The following is a 13,456-nucleotide window of genomic DNA, read 5'->3' on the forward strand; positions in this document are numbered from 1 at the left end:
ACATTTAAATCTTACAAATATAGTTATTTGGCTTATATCGTTATCGCCTGAAATGAAAAAAACATATCGTGATATGAAAAAATCTCATATCGCCCAGCTCTCATAGTGTGTTAAAATATTGATATTTCTTTTTATTCAATCATCTTCCTGAAGAGAGAGACCCCTGCACAGCTCAAATGCCAGTTGCAAGAGCTCTAACAGTAGAATCATAAACTGTGCTTCATATAGGTGTTATTTTGGTACTTTACACGTCACACAGTTTCAAACATTGCTTATATGGAAAGTTCCTCTTTTCTGTGTCTTATCTATTAATATGGCTGTGCACTAAAACTTCCTGTTTTTCAGTCTGGCTGAGCACTTAGTTTGTGAGTCAAAAGTGGCCTTGCTCTACAAGCCTTCATTATTAAAGTACATAAAACAATCTAATGAGCAGCTACACATTAAAAATATTTCTTTTTCTTAACACAACTCAACAATATACACTCAAGTATCCAGGAGCTGGACTGCTTGGCGGAAGTTGCACAATCTCACTTTTAACACCAAGGTAAGCTTCATCAGCCACAACCATTTGAGGGTGACCAGAGGCAGATACAATCTGTAAGTTCTCTTTTTGTCCAGTGAATTCAGTTGAATCCAACTTTGAAACAATTTTGAAAGAGATAAATATCTTAAATATGTGAGAACAATCAAGGATGTGTCACACCCTTGTGTTGCAATCTTATCTTTTCCCCACTGTGTTTATTTTTATTGAGAGTGTAACCCCTATAGACATGGTTACTAGTATTTTCTTGTTTTTACCTGGTATTATTATTTCCGACACCCCTTGAACACACTTTGATTTTCCGTAGTTCAGTGAATGCAACAAAAGCACGTTGCTGCATTAAGCTAGGCAAAACGGAGCAAGACACCGAGAGCAAATAACAAGCTACACAGTGAGTCTTTTGGTATAAAATAAGTGTTATAAAGTATTTTCAACAGTCTCTAACTTAAAGTTATGTACTTTTCAGAGGCCTTTATGTGTTTTACTCTCGACCAAAACCAGGCAGAGCGTGTATTTGTTTCTTGGGAATTCCGGTGAGTTACTAGAGATGATAAGTATTTTATTTTATTGTCTATTTGATTGGGCATCTTCACAAATGTGCAAAACTAATGCAGGATGCACTTCTCTTTTAGCCATAAATGTTGTCCAGTGCCTTTTCTGCACTTTGTCATTTCAGTTATAGGTTAATACATGTAAATAAGTTATTTAAAACTAGTTACGTTACAAACATTTCATGATGTGATTACATATGCCTTAAAAAGGGGTATTTAAATACAATTGATTGTAATGCTGTAAAGCAATACAAATGGAATTCATAGAGACAGAACAATGTTAAAACGACAGTGTACTTGATTTTGAAAACTTTATGAGATCTCATTTTATTTAGAAAAACTGTTAAGAACTATTTTGTTTATTGCTCTGTACTGTATGTGCAGACTGGTTTTTTGTGATCCTGGATCTGAAGTGGTTCTGGATATGGATGGCGAGCCAGACCCTGTGAAAACTCTTGGCGAATCCAAAAGCAGTGTGGCCAGCTGTTCTGGATGCAGGAGCAGAGCTACAGTCTGAATTACTTCGAATCGCAGGATTTCAGATAAGCAAGAGCAAAAACTGCTTACTTCATACGGATTGTTTCTCTGGGAAACTATTGAACTCCCAATATCCTGCTCATCAGGAGTCAGGTCTAAAGAGACTACTTATTTTATTTTATTTTGTTGTTATTTTCAAAAGAGCGCTCTTCTCTGTTGATCTTCTGTTAATTTTCTATGCTGTTTACATTGGATTATTGCACCACTGTAACATTGTAATAAATCTGCCGGCTGTTCAACACTCAATTCTCTCAAATTTATTTTACTCCTCTCGAATCTAGTCTATAAGTTTAACCCTACTATACTAAGCAGGTGTTACAAGAGCTTTGACATTCTTCAAACTAAATGACATGTCAGGTACAAACGAGGATGTTCTGTGAGCATCCTCATTCCAAGAACATTCAAAATTGTGAAAATAACCTCATTCTTAGAGTTTCTGTCCATTGCGATTCTCATGATTCTACGTAAGTAATCGGAGCCCTGCAGCTTCAAGCAACTGCGTGCGCTCCCTTGGACGGCAATCACTTTTTGGCAGACAATCACTTTTTTTGGCACAACACCAGAAAAGTGCCAACAGGTGGAACCACTGCATGTGCGCGCGCGCATGTGCTTGACTCGGGGTGAAACATCTGCCTCCTCAAACACAAAGTACACTGTCTCCTCCTCTGTTCCACAGGTGGAGGAGGGCTCCAGGTGTCTCAACAGATTTATTGAGTCAGAAAAAGCTTGTCCTCCTGCTTTCTGGGTGTCTGCAGGTGTGTGCAGGTAAAGGCAGGGACTTTGCACGAGACAGCGCTCCCACAGCTCCAGAGCAGCGGGCGAATCACTGTTGCTTTGTGTAAGTGAAACACAACAGGTGAGGACTGTTATTGTTGTTCGAATGATTGAAAGACGGAGTTTTTCTACACTCCTCACGAGCCTCTGTTCACCGGATGGTCAGTCTCACATCTTAAATTCCTCCACAGTAGAGAAATTCTCTAAAGCTTTTTATTTATTTTTATCTGCTTATAACGGTGTTCATTTCTTAACACATCTTTTTAATAATCATTGTCTTTCCATGTTACATGAAATCCGTCCGGTTAAAATGAGACTAGCTTCTGCTTCCAAGTCCTTACCTTGGCTAAATGGCAGTATTCACTGCTTAAAATGTGACTTTCGTAAAGCTAAAATTCATTTAAATGTTCATCCCTTTTACGGAAGGGATCTTTTAATTTCTTTAATAATGTAATTAGGCTATGCTCACTCTGCAGGTGAAAGCACATCTAATCTGACTTTTTTGACCCTATGCGACCCATATCCAATCGTGGTATGACAGTTTGAACAGCACAAATTTGATATTTTCAAATCCGGCCTAGGTCTCGTTCGTATGTGGTACTGAATCTGATACATATCTGATGTTTTAGAAAGCGACTGCTGTTTGAATGGTCATGTCGCATTAAATCCGTCTTTTACGTTACTGACATAAGACAGGCGCCAATTATCAGCGCCGTCCAATCCCACCACTCCTGGTTCCGACTCCGTGTCCATATATACTTGTGATATGTTGGTCACGAACAAAATGGCTCTTAGAGCCGGATCTTTGAAGTGAACGACAGCATCCGACTACTTATTTGGAGCCGTCTTTCTTTTTTTCTTTCTCTCACCCTCTCTCTCTCACTTTTTTCCCATGCCACACGTGAGCCTTGTGTTTGTGCTGAGCAGAGGGGGGAGGGGCGTAAATACAGCCTTATGTTTGCCGAGCAGAGGGGGGAGGGGCGGTAGTAGGTAAGTTGCCAACCAAGAAGACGAAGAAGCTGTGAGCCAGGAGGGAGGGGGTGTGTGAGTGAGTGATTAGTTTATGCTACACTTCAGCACAAGAGGGAGGGAGTTAGTGAGTCCTGAGTAATTCATTCGTGCTACGATTCAGCACAGGAAGGGAGGGAGTGAGTAGCTCAAATGTGCTGTTAGCATGTTAGCAGAGCGATGCTACTCTGAACTGAGGAGCTATTGTCTTGATGTGAGCTTCTACTCAGGGTTTTTTTCTTCCAGTTCAGAGCAGAAATGTTTCTGTTAAGATACTGGATGTTGTGTTTTTCTCCACAATTTTAATTTTAAGCTAGATATATTTCTAATATTGAAATAGTTTGCTAACAGCAACAGGGATGAGTCAGTGAGTCAGTTGGGCTTGTGAATCATGATTCATTTGAGTATTGAACGATTCGTTCATGATTTGCAAATCACTAGGTTGTAGTTACACTCACAGTAGCACTAGAACAGAGCAGGAGGGAAAGATCCACATATGAGGACATTTGTTTTAAATTTCAATAGAACAGTGGCAGTATAATGTCCTCGTAAGTGGATATCTGGCTCCTTGTAGAGCGAAATTTAGTATTTTGGTCTATACAACCCGAAATGTGATGTCCACATATGTGGACGCCAGATCCTAGGAGGTTAAAGAGCAGATGTAATGCTAATAATCCTATTTGACACCATTAGTGATATTATTACTCCTGCTCCACCTGCTGCCCCTATTTCTTCAAATGAAGACTGTGAAAATTTCCTTTCTTTCTTTCTAGAAAAATCAGTAATGTAAGAAAAATTTTCCCCATCAGCATCTGCATTGTCAGTTCCTACTCCAGCTCGGCCTGTTATTTTAGAAAGTTTTTCACCTGTTTCACAACCCGAGCTGGTAAAATTAGTTAATGCAATGAAAGCATCCTCCTGTTCACTTGACATTTTACCGGCATCGTTATTCAAAAATGTGTTCCAGTCTATTGGTCCCTGTGTGCTTGCCATAATTAACACTACAATTAACCCTGGTGTCTGGTAAAGTTCATGCTTATTTTTAAAATGCTGCCATACAGCCTCTTTAAAAAAAAAAAAAGTTAGACTCTTCTCTTACTAGCAGTTGCAGACCAATCTCAAAACTACCGTTTATTGCTAAGATTGTAGAAAGGGTTGTGGCTAAGCACCTCACAGCAGTTTTAGACAAACACAGCATTCTGCACATGTTTCAGTCTGGCTTTCGTAGAACCCATTCTATTGAAACAGCCCTTCTTAGTCACCAGTGACACTTTGATGAAAAACGATGCAGGAAAATGTTCTGTTCTGCTGATGTTGGACCTCGCGTCAGGCTTTTGATATGGTTGACCACCACATTCTGCTTGAAAGGCTGAAGTATGGGTTCGGTGTATCTGGATCTGCCTTAGACTGGTTCTCGTCATTTTTGTATGAACAACATTTTTCTGTGGCTGTTTCTAAGTACAGGTCATCTTCCACTTCCCTCACCTATGGTGTGCCACAAGGTTCTGTATCTGGGCGCTTATTTGAGTCCCTTTGAGGACGTTGGCTACCACTGCTATGCAGATGACATCCAGTTATACATTTCTTTTAAGTCCCAAGATGTTTATAAGCTGCAGATTCTGAATGAGTGCTTAGACTAGGGGAGGGCAATATGGCCAAAAATATTTATCACGATATATATTCAGAAACTTACAATAACGATATAACCGAAGATAAAATTGACATGGTAAATGGCCTGCATTTGTATAGTGCTTTACTTAGTCCCTATGGACCCCAAAGCGCTTTACACTACATTCAGTCATCCACCCATCCACGATGGCAAGCTACATTGTAGCCACAGGTGCCCTGGGGCGCACTGACAGAGGCGAGGCTGCCGGACACTGGCGCCACCGGGCCCTCTGACCACCACCAGTAGGCAACGGGTGACCGAGACTGTTGGAGTTGGGGCTCGAACCGGCAACCTTCCGATTACAAGACAAACTGCCAACTTTTGAGCCTCTTTGTGGGCTCTCATGAGACAAAATACTTCACAACTCCACAACTTTATTAGTGCAACAAAAAAAAACCCATCAATGTATTTTCACTTAAACAAGCAGTTGTTTTTTATGTGCACTAAAGCTATATAAAAATTTAACAGCGCAAATGCATCTTTGTGAAACCTTTCTCTTTCCACACTCTGAATGGACATCAAATCCCTGGCTAAACAATGCGTCACTGCAGAAAAGTCAAAAATAGTGAGATATCTTGCAGAGGGATGCAGCAGTCTCAAAATTGCAAAGCTTCTGAAGCGTGATCATCGAACAATCAAGCGTTTCATTCAAAATAGTCAACAGGGTCGCAAGAAGCGTGTGGAAAAACCAAGGCGCAAAATAACTGCCCATGAACTGAGAAAAGTCAAGCGTGCAGCTGCCAAGATGCCACTTGCCACCAGTTTGGCCATATTTCAGAGCTGCAACATCACTGGAGTGCCCAAAAGCACAAGGTGTGCAATACTCAGAGACATGGCCAAGGTAAGAAAGGCTGAAAGACGACCACCACTGAACAAGACACACAAGCTGAAACGTCAAGACTGGGCCAAGAAATATCTCAAGACTGGTTTTTCTAAGGTTTTATGGACTGATGAAATGAGAGTGAGTCTTGATGGGCCAGATGGATGGGCCCGTGGCTGGATTGGTAAAGGGCAGAGAGCTCCAGTCCCACTCAGACGCCAGCAAGGTGGAGGTGGAGTACTGGTTTGGGCTGGTATCATCAAAGATGAGCTTGTGGGGCCTTTTCGGGTTGAGGATGGAGTCAAGCTCAACTCCCAGTCCTACTGCCAGTTTCTGGCAGACACCTTCTTCAAGCAGTGGTACAGGAAGAAGTCTGCATCCTTCAAGAAAAACATGATTTTCATGCAGGACAATGCTCCATCACACGCGTCCAAGTACTCCACAGCGTGGCTGCAAGAAAGGGTATAAAAGAAGAAAAACTAATGACATGGCCTCCTTGTTCACCTGATCTGAACCCCATTGAGAACCTGTGGTCCATCATCAAATGTGAGATTTACAAGGAGGGAAAACAGTACACCTCTCTGAACAGTGTCTGGGAGGCTGTGGTTGCTGCTGCACGCAATGTTGATGGTGAACAGATCAAAACACTGACAGAATCCATGGATGGCAGGCTTTTGAGTGTCCTTGCAAAGAAAGGTGGCTATATTGGTCGCTGATTTGTTTTTGTTTTGTTTTTGAATGTCAGAAATGTATATTTGTGAATGTGGAGATGTTATATTGGTTTCACTGGTAAAAATAAATCATTGAAATGGGTATATATTTGTTTTTGTTAAGTTGCCTAATAATTATGCACAGTAATAGTCACCTGCACACACAGATATCCCCCTAAAATAGCTCAAACTAAAAACAAACTAAAAACTACTTCCAAAAACATTCAGCTTTGATATTAATGAGTTTTTTGGGTTCATTGAGAACATGGTTGTTGTTCAATAATAAAATTATTCCTCAAAAATACAACTTGCCTAATAATTCTGCACTCCCTGTAAAGGTTGAATGGCTGACATCTTCCTCCAACTTAATGAAGGAAAGATTGAAGCCATTATATGTGCTCCTGACAGATATGTACATAAGACAATGAATCCTTTTGGTCCCCTTTCGACGTTTGTGAAATCATCCATCAGGAACCTAGGGGTAACCTTTGACCCGGCTCTCACATTGGATGTTCCCGTAAAATCTCTGTTTCAGTCCTGCTTTTATCACTTAAGAAACATTGCTAAATTAAGTCCTATTGTATCTCGTACTGAACTGGAGATTGTTATTCATGCATTTATTCATCACGATTGGACTACAGTAATTCACTGTTTACATATCTAAGCAAAAACTCCCTGGAGCATCTGCAGGTTGTTCAAGATGCTGCATCAAGGCTACTGACCAAATCATCCAAGTACTCACATGTGACACCGTTGCTAATACATCTGCATTGGCTCCCCATTGAATTCAGAGTCCATTTTAAGATTCTGGTTCTGACCTTTAGAACTCGTTATGGACAAGCACCAGCTTACATCATTGGACTTCTACAGCCCTATGTCCCTAGCAGGTCCCTGAGGTCATGTGATCAGGGCCTACTTGTTATACAGCACACAAAGCTGAGAACTAAGGGAGACAGAGCTTTTACCACTGTGGCCCCCAGACTGTGGAACTCTCTCCCACTGAGCTTAAGATCTGTAGACTGAGTCGTCTCTTTTTAAAAAAAAACATCTAAAAACTCATCTTTTGAGAATTTTACCTCAGAAACACAGCTGAACACGACTCCAGCTCACTCGTCTCTCTGAAATGATTTCTCTACCTCCTCATATGTGATTCCAACTCTGCTAAAGTTGAACTTCCCACCGACATCCTGAAATATGGACAAAAGCAGCTGCGATAAAGCTTCAACTCCTGGACCAAACCATAATACTCTCCCTGCTGCTGAGAACTAGATGAACCCAGAATCTCAGTTTGTTCCTGTTCTTCTTTAGGAAGATCAGCACCAGCTCATCATTGCTTCATGTCCACTACATTATTTCTAGTTTGTTATTTGAGGAAATATTTTACACAAAATTGCTGACGAAACATGTTTCGTCAGTTTGTAGGTTACACCACAAGTTTGGATCTGTAAAATTCAGAATTTTATGTCGTTTTTATGCATTTAGTTCTTTACAATAAACATTTAAAGGTTGGTGTCCTACAGTCAGGTGACCTTTGTCCCCTTTTCCCACCAGCTGAAACTCCTTCTGAATGGGTGACTGGAGCAAACTGTATGGAGTCCTGGAAAAGGTCCAGGCTTCATCCAGTAGGTGGGGGAAGTTCTGGCTGGCACTCCTCATCTTCAGGATCCTGCTTCTAGGCACTGCGGTGGAATCTGCCTGGGGGGATGAGCAGTCTGCCTTCACGTGTAACACCCAGCAGCCCGGCTGCCAGAATATGTGTTACGATAAATCCTTCCCCATCTCCCACATGCGCCTTTGGGTTCTTCAGATCGTCTTTGTGTCAATGCCCACACTTCTGTTCCTTACTCGTGTTTATAATAGGAGGAAAGTTTGGAAAAACAAGAAAAACATAGATCTTAAGAGAGCATGCGAGCCAATTCCAGAAAATTCTTATTATAATAAATTTGATAAAAATGTTATTGAAAAATCTTTAAAGATAATAGAATTCATAAATAAACACTATGTAATTATGGAAGAAGACAGGGAAAATCAGATGAGTAAAGAACTGTTTAAAATCTATGCAGTCAGTATTTTCTTCAAGTTTCTGTTAGAAGTGGCCTTCCTGGTTATTCAGTGGTGCATTTATGGCTTCACTCTGAATCCAGTCTACATCTGTGAGAGGGCCCCATGTCCACACCGGGTGGACTGTTTTTTGTCCCGTCCCACAGAGAAGACCATTTTCCTAATTTTCATGCTGGTGGTCTCACTGGTGTCATTGGTGGTCAGCATCATTGAGCTCTGCAGAGTACTCTGCAAAAAAAACAACCAGGAAACTGATTCATGTGAGAGGGAGCAGAAAGAGGCCAACCATTCCTTAGAGCTGGACCAGTTTGATCAGAACGATGGCACAAACCCTCCATCAAAAGGTCATTCACAATATCCCCAAAATGCTCCTGATACCTACATCGACCTCTCATCAAGAGAGTACGTGGATTGCTGAGCTGTGATGAGCTACAATATTCGATGCCATAACAGCAGGAGAGTGAACAACTGGTCCGAAAGGAGCATGTTTAAACTGTGGTTTCCACCTCAGACTGACTGACAGAACTTGTGTCTTCAGCCAGAAACATCAGGAGACATTTGATCTCACAGGTTTATGTGAGACTGACTGAACATCAGAACTTGTTGTGTGAAAGTGTCAGAGGTTTGAGTTTTAGAGGTGTTTTCTTAAATCATATGTTGTTAGTGTTGTAAACCCAACAGTTATGAGAGTTCTGAGTCTCAAAGAAACATCTGTTCAAGAACACAGACACACTGTGACACATCAAGTTTTACTTACCAACATCAAACAAAACAAAGGAATATTCATTGTTCTGGTTTCAGTCACAGTTCCTCCTGTTTTTCTTCCAGCTGGACAGTTTTTGCACGATGTCTGAGAGTGTCTTTGTTTTCTTTACACCAGAAACAAATCAGGGTGTAAGATCAAATGTTTTCTTTATGTTCAGTCATGCAGTGCAGTGTCACGTTCTGATTAATCTGAGGAAGCTGCATCATATCTGTACATCTAAAGTCCATAAACAGTCAGATTATTGAAATCTGAAACAGCACAATGACTTTGGGATACCAACAACACTGTTCACACCTGCAGTTTGTTGTCTGGGTTGGTATGTTTTATAAGCAGATGTTCCTTTAATTTTTTTTGTCCCAAAGATGTGTTCCTGCTGATGTACTTTTACCAGCTGGTGTCTCCAGTTTAAGATTCAGTTCGTCTCTTTGTCTCATCAGAAAGTTGTAATCCAGTTTTACAGATTTACAGAGAAACAGGTTTTCTATTTTAGTGTTTATTGGCAGGCATCTGTAGGACAACCACACCTTACATCCACTCCTTTACTCCTTACATCCACTCCAAACAAACTTTATTTATTGACAGTAAGATATTATTTTAACTACTTCAGTCACCGTGCATGTGTTGTTACCTGATAAAATTTAAATGTTTTGGTTTAAGGTTGTTTTTTGGGTGTACAGAGTGGCAGAGATGATGGTTTAGTTCATGTTTATTCCTTGAAGAGACTTTATTACTGTGATAACTTTTATATTTGTTAAAAAAAAAAAAAGGACATGTTTAAGACTGCTTAGAGATGTGAACTAATATTTAGTCACTTATAATAAAAACATGACAGTGTAGCTCTAAAACTACAAGCACTGGGATAAAACCTCAACTCTCTTTACTGTAGGTTTGCTCAAACTGTCAGTTCATAATAATTTTGTGGGTACTTACATGTGTAATGGATCTTTTGGGTACACTGATCATTTGCACTGAGAACTCGGTGACGGATATATGTGAAAAGAGTTTTGTAATGTGTTTGATTAAACAGTTGTGGGTATATCGCTTAACAGCAGGATGTGTCTGTGGTTTTTACAAAAATCATTATTTGTTGTTGTTTTGCTGTTTAGTGTAAGCACAAGAGTGTACATGAAAACAGGTTTTACTTGTGTGTGTGAAATGTATGAACCAATACAGATAATACTAAAAGATAATACTGTGTTCTTTTGAGCTTTGATGTAGATTTTGTGTTACTGCAGGCTGTTACCAGCCATTATCACTCCTTATCAGCCATTATCAGCTGTCAGCTTTTATCACCCTTCATCATCTCACTTTGGTCATTATATTATATTTATTGTCAGATTATTATGATATATATATATATATATATATATATATATATATATATATATATATATATATATATATATATCTTCAAGGACCCCAAGAAGGGACCGGTCCCCTCCAACTACCGACCAATAACCTGCCTCAGTACTACATGGAAGCTCCTGTCAGGCATCATAGCTGCTAAGATGAACAGGCACATGGGTCAATACATGAGCGGGACACAGAAAGGGATTGGCAAGAATACCAGAGGCGCAAAACACCAGCTACTGGTAAACAGAACAGTCAGCCGAGACTGCAAGACCAGACTGACCAACCTGTGCACTGCCTGGATTGATTACAAGAAGGCCTATGACTCAATGCCCCACAGCTGGATACTGGAATGCCTAGAATTGTACAAGATCAATGGGACCCTAAGAGCCTTCATCAGGAACTCAATGGGGATGTGGCGTACAACACTAGAGGCCAACTCCAAGTCCATAGCACAAGTCACCATCAAGTGCGGGATCTACCAAGGAGATGCTCTGTCCCCACTGCTGTTCTGCATAGGCCTGAACCCCCTCAGTGAGATCATTAACAAGACTGGCTACGGATACCGACTACGGAACAGAGCAGTTGTCAGCCACCTCCTGTACATGGATGACATCAAGCTGTATGCCAAGAGTGAACGAGACATCGATTCACTGATCCACACTACCAGGCTATACAGCAATGACATTGGAATGTCGTTCGGACTGGAGAAGTGTAGTCGGATGGTAACAAAGAGAGGGAAGGTAGTCAGAACTGAGGGGATTGAACTACCAGAAGGCAACATTGCAGACATAGAGGACAGTTACAAGTACCTGGGGATCCCGCAGGCGAATGGGAACCATGAAGAGGCCGCTAGAAAGGCTGCAACCACCAAGTACCTGCAGAGGGTCAGGCAAGTCCTGAGGAGTCAGCTGAATGGTAAGAACAAGATCCGGGCCATCAACACGTACGCCCTGCCCGTGATCAGGTACCCTGCTGGGATAATAGGCTGGCCAAAGGAGGAGATAGAAGCCACTGACATAAAGACAAGAAAGCTCCTTACCATGCATGGAGGGTTTCACCCCAAGTCCAGCACCCTGAGGCTGTACGCTAAGCGGAAGGAAGGGGGCCGGGGACTGGTGAGTGTCAGCACCACAGTCCAGGATGAGACAACGAACATCCAAGAATACATTGGGAAGATGGCCCCAACTGACCGAGTGCTCAGTGAATACCTCAGGCAGCAGAAACCCAAGAAAGAGGAGGGAGATGAGGAACCATCATGGAAGGACAGGCCCCTGCACGGTATGTACCACCGGCAGATAGAGGAGGTGGCTGATATCCAGAAATCCTACCAGTGGCTGGGCAAAGCTGGACTGAAAGACAGCACAGAGGCACTAATCATGGCAGCACAAGAACAAGCTCTGAGTACAAGATGCATAGAGGCTGGGGTCTATCACACCAGGCAAGACCCCAGGTGCAGGCTGTGTAAAGATGCCCCAGAGACAATCCAGCACATAACAGCAGGGTGCAAGATGCTAGCAGGCAAGGCATACATGGAACGCCATAACCAAGTGGCCGGCATAGTGTACAGGAACATCTGTGGCGAGTATAATCTGGAAGTCCCGAGGTCAAAATGGGAGACGCCCCCAAGGGTGGTGGAGAATGACCGAGCTAAGATCCTGTGGGACTTCCAGATACAGACGGACAAAATGGTGGTGGCTAACCAACCGGACATAGTGGTGGTAGACAAACAGAAGAAGACGGCCGTAGTGATCGATGTAGCGGTTCCGAATGACAGCAACATCAGGAAGAAGGAACACGAGAAGCTGGAGAAATACCAAGGGCTCAGAGAAGAGCTCGAGAGGATGTGGAGGGTGAAGGTAATGGTGGTCCCCGTGGTAATCGGAGCACTAGGTGCGGTGACTCCCAAGTTAGGCGAGTGGCTCCAGCAGATCCCGGGAATAACATCGGAGATCTCTGTCCAGAAGAGCGCAGTCCTGGGAACAGCCAAGATACTGCGCAGGACCCTCAAGCTCCCAGGCCTCTGGTAGAGGACCCGAGCTTGAAGGATAAACCGCCCGCAGGGGCGTGCTGGGTGTTATATATATATATATATATATATATATATATATATATATATATATATATATTAGGGGTGCAACGATACACAAAATTCACGGTTCGGTTCGATACTTTGGCGTCACGGTTCGATATTTTTTTCGATACAAAAAAAATGTTCATGCCTTTTTAATTTGTCATTTATTAAAATTATAAATACAGTAAGTTGTACTGAGTACTGTACATTTAACCATGAACAATACTAAGAATTATCCAGACTGTTTCTTAACCTGAATATTTAATATATTTGCAGAATGGCAGACAGAGAAGAAATACTGTTACTGTTAATCTGACTATCTTCAGGTTTTACATGCTTACATATACACACGCAGTTACGCAGTTACTGTCCCTCCATTTAGAAAGGCAGAGGCGTCAAGGTGTAATTATTTTACATGTCGTTGTTTTTTTCCTGTGTAATAACAATAATAATAATAACATAATAATAATAATAATCAACATTGCTATCAATACATTTTTCAAAAAATGCCTCTCTGTGCAAAATGGGTTCAACAACATAAACAACTGTGGGATACCGTTTGTGATTTGAACCGGGGGAACAAATCGTGGCAGGA

The 13,456-nt window shown here is 41.6% G+C and overlaps 1 protein-coding gene and 1 long non-coding RNA gene across 2 annotated transcripts; both read left to right on the forward strand.

Annotated features, from left to right (window-relative positions):
- The first annotated feature begins 760 nt into the window (after positions 1 to 760).
- LOC146688692 (uncharacterized) lies at positions 761 to 1,875 on the forward strand. Its single transcript, XR_014916040.1, has 2 exons — positions 761 to 1,074; positions 1,477 to 1,875. It is a non-coding gene; the product is annotated as an uncharacterized LOC146688692 (long non-coding RNA).
- Positions 1,876 to 8,177: 6,302 nt separating this feature from the next.
- On the forward strand, positions 8,178 to 9,089 carry LOC146688693 (gap junction alpha-1 protein-like). The gene is made up of 2 exons (XM_085437492.1): positions 8,178 to 8,469; positions 8,566 to 9,089. The coding sequence occupies exons 1-2, from the start codon at positions 8,178 to 8,180 to the stop codon at positions 9,087 to 9,089; spliced, it is 816 nt and encodes a 271-aa protein (XP_085293618.1).
- The last annotated feature ends 4,367 nt before the right edge of the window (positions 9,090 to 13,456 follow it).

The sequence above is a fragment of the Copadichromis virginalis genome, linkage group LG17, assembly GCF_057382275.1.
Source record: "Copadichromis virginalis isolate Kocher_CV1m ecotype Utaka linkage group LG17, C_Virginalis_male_GT1.1, whole genome shotgun sequence".
Taxonomy (NCBI): Eukaryota; Metazoa; Chordata; class Actinopteri; order Cichliformes; family Cichlidae; genus Copadichromis; species Copadichromis virginalis.

What these genes read in the sequence shown, in the direction of transcription:
- LOC146688693 (XM_085437492.1), top strand. Translation starts at nt 8,178, where the DNA reads ATGGGTGACTGGAGCAAACTGTATGGAGTCCTGGAAAAGGTCCAGGCT. An exon ending in CCTTACTCGTGTTTATAATA is followed by an intron (nt 8,470 to 8,565) that starts GGAGGAAAGTTT and finishes TTGATAAAAATG; the next exon opens with TTATTGAAAAATCTTTAAAG.